Raw genomic sequence first — 5,530 nt, forward strand, 5'->3', positions numbered from 1 at the left:
TTTTCTCTGAAACCAGGCGCCTGTTTTGAAATCTTAAACCAGACGCCTATTGCATAGACAGACCCTAAAATATAACCTGGACGATACGAATACTGAACATTATGGCCTCACTATAAACCATTAACAAAAGCATTTTAGCGACGAGTATATGGCATGGAAATCGTGCATATTAGGCCGGGGGTTGTGCTAACTGCTAAGCAACACAAGAACAATTTCACATAGTAAGCTACTGAACATGTGTGTTGGCTTTCTTTCTCTCCTTCGAAACTTATACAGCGATCTTGGCTAAATGGCATGATTATCAGGGTGAAAAATTCACTGGGTTATCTGGGCAGTTAATTCAGCCGCGCCTCCTCGTCTCCTTCACTGCACAAATTCGTCTCCATCGTCGAGCATCCATCATGAGAATTACTCCTCGTCTCTTCCAGTCCTCCACACCCGACCTCCCAGGCCGGCAGCCCCATGCCATGGAGGAATCAACGAACGACGATGTACTGCCGAAGGAGAAAGAGGACGAGAACGTACGTGGGAAACAAAATGACGAAGGCGGGCGCAACATCCGCCCCGACCCGTCCCTCCGCGGCTGCCGTTGACGCAGATGAGCCTCAACGACGGGTTGGGAGTCAAGCTAGACTTGGCAGCGCACAGCCGTGCCATCTCCGCTCATGTTATTGACAAATAAAAGGCCCTGGTCATCATCGCTGGGAGTCCCCGAATTGTATTTGCAACCCAAAAAACGTGGGCTCGTTGTTAGACTTGGAGAGGACGGGGACGGATGGGCCTCTGGTGTTCGGCCCGGCCTTTCCTCTCGGCCCGTATTCTCATCATGCTCTCGGCCTCGTCCTCTTGGAGGAACAACTAATACCTAACCCTAGCTTCCGGCGCCGCCTCTTCTTAATCTGCCGCGTTCGTAGCTCCTCCGAGGGGAGGGGAGGATGAAGGGGATCGTGGAGCTAGTTCGAACCTTAACTTGGTCCTCCACCGGTGGCTTGGAGGAGAAGCCGTCGTCGTGCTCCCGGCGACGTCCGCGTCCTGGGTCACGACGTCCCTCCCATGTCCTGCTCAACGTCGAAGACGTCGTCGGCATCCACCGGAACCGCACCACCACCACAATCTTCAACAGGAACGGGGCGAAGATCCAGGTATCCTTTCTGCTGAAACGCCCGACGCAGCCCTCCATTCTGTACGTGGCCTCCGACGATCTGAATCCGTTCGTGCCCCCGGTCATCCTCTGCTCGGTGGATGACCTCCTCCTCCTCCAGGGTCAACGTGGGGCGCAAAGGGTGCCACCTCAATCTCAAGTACTACCACGAGTACTACGTCTACCGCGCTGACTCCGACTGGCCGTCGCTTGATCAGCTGGAGAGCCCCCCCACCCCCGTCTTCCACAGGGAAGACGTCGGCCTCCTCCCTCGTCCGTACGGCCTTTACACCGTCGCGTCGCTGATGGATATAGGCCGCGATGACGTGTACGAGCTCCAGCTCTACCACTCCGACACCCAAACCTGGACCACCCGCCAGGTGTCTGTGGAGCCGCAACAGTGGGATCCGTTACCCAAGAGGATTCCCAAGTACTGCGGCTCGCTCCTACGCCATTATTCATCCGCCGTGGTCACCATCGGAGGCGAGGGTGGCACCATGGCCTGGGTCGATCTCTGGCGAAGCATCTTGCTCTGCGACGTGCTCCGCCCCGACCCGTCCCTCCGCGGAGTGCCCATCCCGCTGCCGTTGACGCAGATGAGCCTCAACGACGGGTTGGGAGTCAAGCTAGACTTCGCAGCGCACAGCCGTGCCATCTCCTTCAACAGACACAAGGGGTGCCTCATGCTTGTGCACTTGGAACGGAATGAGTCCCCTCATCCTATTCATGCTGCTTCCAGGGGTCTTTGTGGGCAGGATTTACAGGTTCTTGATTGGGAGGTCACCACGTGGAGCAACAGCAAGATGAGCCACTCCCTGGAGGATTGGCACGAGGAACGCTGTGTCCGAGCTTCCAACATCACCATTGACGCACGGATGCTGGAGGTATCTGGGTTGCCGTGTAGACCACCACCACGAGATCACAGCAACGACGAGGCCGCAGCACAAGCACAACAACAGCTAGAATTCCACAACCTCAGCATGTGTCAGCCCGCTCTCTGTCCAAATGGTGAAGACGACGTGGTTTACTTATTGGCCAGGGAGAAGTATCTGCACCCCAAAGCATGGTGTCTTGCTGTTGACATGAAGAATCAAGGTACACTGAAACATGTGGCATACATTGGCAATCAAGGTCATCCCTTTTGTCATCGCATCTTCTGTCTTAGTAGAATCTCCAAGTATACCAATCCCAAGATGAGGTTAATAGCTACTGAACCAGGTAACTAATTGGCTTCTTGTATTGTATATTATCTGCAAATTAAATTGATGCCTACTCTTGTGATCTTTTTATATACTCATGATTCTTAGCTTCTTCTTTTTTATCCACTAGCTAGCCATCACTGTCCTGACATGTGCTTGCCAAATGCTTTTGCAATCTGCTTGTTCTTCTATTTAGTGCATTTGATTTGGCTTCTCAGGTTTTGTGCATGCTTGCACTGCATGCATGCGTTGAGTAAATTTTCCTGGAACTGCCTATGCCTGGAATCGGACATACTATCATTTTAGTATTTGCACTGCTCTGTTAGTAATATCACAAATGCTTGAACTATTAGATGTTAGAAATATAATAGTGGATGTACACTAATAATTTATTTTACACTTTCAGTTAGTAATGTTGCAAATTGTTGAACAACTAGATATTCGTAGTGGACAGATGGGCATGGTCATGTGTGTATCAGCAGAAAAGGCGGGCCCCAGCCATAGGTCCATATGTGTGTGTCCTAATAGTTGTTTCCCTTGTACCCAGTGAAATATAGGAGGATAAGAGCTTCTGTGGACAAACAAGAATCCAACTATCAAGCTGGTGCTGTGGAGTGATGCCTGTTGTGCTGCAATCAGAGGCGAATCTTAGTGAGGCCGATGCTCTCCCACTGCTTGCCATGGACGATTTAATAATATTTTGTGATGTTTTATAGTGATCTCATCATGTCACTGTGAAATGTATTTTGAGTTTCAAGGCTAGAGGACCTATGCTTGTGGATTTGAAGTTTTTTATGTGTCTAACCAACTTGAATAGGTTAAGCTTTGGAACATCATTTTGCTTGCTACACCAATACATCTTTATGCTATTAATTGGACAACGTATGACAGACGTTGTATATAGTTTGTCCTACTAAAGCATTTAGTTCCATCATAATCCATTTTAAGTCATGTCACATGTTGCCCGTCAATCGTCCTTGAGAAAACTGCTTTTGGCACTACAAGCAAGTACATCTACAAGTCTCACGCACTGTGACTTAATACAAGTCATGCCCAACAATTAGCCTAATTATGGTTGTGTTGCTCCGACATGCATGTCAGCTGTCTTTGCTTGCTGGCTCAGGAGGGCAAGGGTCAGGTGCTTCACCTGAGAGCATCTCCAGCAGTTCCCAATGCCTTCACCTGTTCCCATAAAACTGTCATATGGGGGACGGCTACGCTTTTTTCTTTTTGGTGGCCACAAATACTCGCTTGCGTCAGCGTACATCACCACATGACCGGACGCACCCCTGTGCGTCCGGTCCTCTCCTCCTTCGGCGTCCGGTCACAGGACCGACTGCAACCCTCACTACGCAATCAAGGCCGGACGCAGGGACAGAGTCCGGTCGCTGCCAGAGCAGCGTCCGGTAATTGAAAAACAGTGCCTCCACTTCTCCAACTTCGCCACCCTTGCTCAAATTTGCTAACCACCAAGTGTATCACCTTGTGCACGTGTGAATGTGCTACCCTATCTCAAATTCACTTAGAGCAAAGGGTTAGCACCTAGGGTTTCATCAATTCACCAAAACCAAACTAGAGCTTTCAGCCGCGGGCCTGGAAGCATGGGCGCTGTTAGAAAGCAGTCTATGTCAAGTAGCATCTCTGAAAGCACCTAGGAAAATATTCCATGGCCAACTAACTTAGGCACAAACAAGGACGAGCAATCGAATCCATCCTGCTACACAGTTTTGCTCTATCAAGTCCTAACTGCAATGTAAGTTTTCTAGAAATCATGATTGTGACACAGAACAAAACTGGGACGCACCTGTTTACCGAAGCCGGCCTAGATGGATCTACATGCCGTGTCTCTAGCCTCACAGACTCGTATGCTTGCTGGCAAGGCAAGTGAGTGCGGTATTAGCTTGGCACATACACATTTATGCGCCTATATGGAAGATAAACTGACGTCGTACATACCTCGTTCTGTTTAAAGGCCTGTAATGCCTGATCCACGGTTGTGCAGTGGTTTTGCATGGATGTAAGCAAACCACTAACCAAGGTGTTTAGCTGCTCTATATCTTCAGGAGGCACCTGTAGGATAAGCAGCTCGTGCACGCCCTTTATGTTTTCATGGGCCCTGCGCACCATCTTTACTGAGTTGTCTGCACAGGCTTGCAGCTCCGCCATCTGCTCACCGTAGGTATTTATTTCAGACACCAGCCTTGCAAGAACAGGGTAGTTTGCGTCGACTATGTTATAACCCAACACATGTGTTGCGGGCCTTACGAAGCGGCAGATGGCAACGGCCTCCGCCTCGAAGAGCACCATCGGTTTAGCAGGCCTATACCTACGATGGAAAGTACTTCCCTCAATAGTTGTACATAAGTTTCCATCCGCCTTTGTCCTAGTCATAACATACACCTCTGTTTTATGGAATTTCTTAGCAATAACATCAAGGATAGTCCTCAGATGGTCTGTAGGATATCCTGTTGTACCCACCTGGTAAAAACATGGCAGGCAACAACAATTAACTGTCCGGACAGAGGCATATCTAAGATTGCAGGTGTTGACGGTGGTTAACAACCATTATAAACCGTCAAATGAAACTTGAATAATGCATGAAAATAATCACCAACATAGGTTTAGGGGTTTAAATTAACAAATTCCACGAGTTTTGGTGAATCTATATTTTCTGCAGGGTTTATCCAAAAAACCGGCAAGGTGTACCTATATGTCAGAATTAGTCGGGCTTATCCGCCGCAAAACAACTCCAGAAGGTTCCAGAAGCCAACCCACCAAAGCAGACCCAGAGTGGCCGCTAGGTGGGGCCAGCCGGTCCCACCTGCAGGCCGGCCGGTCTGTGGGCCCACCTGGTCAACCTCCGCTTCGACATCGGTTCCTCCACCGCCTCCTAGGTTGCATCTCCGCCATCCTTTTAAGTCGGTTTGATCCGAGGACTCAGGATTCATGCTCCGGGCTATATATACCAGCCCCTACCCCCTCCCTGGGGCATAAGTCATTTGAAGAAGTCAGAGATCCAACCCTGGTCATCCCCAGAGCTCCACCATATTCTAGGGCATAGCTAGCTAGAGTAGATCTAGAGAGAGGCAAGCTTTGCTTGGATTCCCGATCTGGTCAAGAGCGTGGCTTGGTATAATCCTTGTAACCTCTCTTGTATCTTTTATATTTCCTGCATTCGCTACAGCTGAGA

The 5,530-nt window shown here is 49.7% G+C and overlaps 1 protein-coding gene across 1 annotated transcript; it reads left to right on the top strand.

Moving 5' to 3' along the window:
• The first annotated feature begins 864 nt into the window (after nt 1-864).
• Nucleotides 865-3,194, top strand: LOC104583846. The gene is made up of 3 exons (XM_010237672.3): nt 865-1,142; nt 1,263-2,359; nt 2,888-3,194. The coding sequence occupies exons 1-3, from the start codon at nt 1,054-1,056 to the stop codon at nt 2,956-2,958; spliced, it is 1,257 nt and encodes a 418-aa protein (XP_010235974.1). The 5' UTR covers nt 865-1,053; the 3' UTR covers nt 2,959-3,194.
• Nucleotides 3,195-5,530: the final 2,336 nt, after the last annotated feature.

This window comes from Brachypodium distachyon, chromosome 3 (genome assembly GCF_000005505.3).
Source record: "Brachypodium distachyon strain Bd21 chromosome 3, Brachypodium_distachyon_v3.0, whole genome shotgun sequence".
In the NCBI taxonomy this organism is placed as follows: Eukaryota; Viridiplantae; Streptophyta; class Magnoliopsida; order Poales; family Poaceae; genus Brachypodium; species Brachypodium distachyon.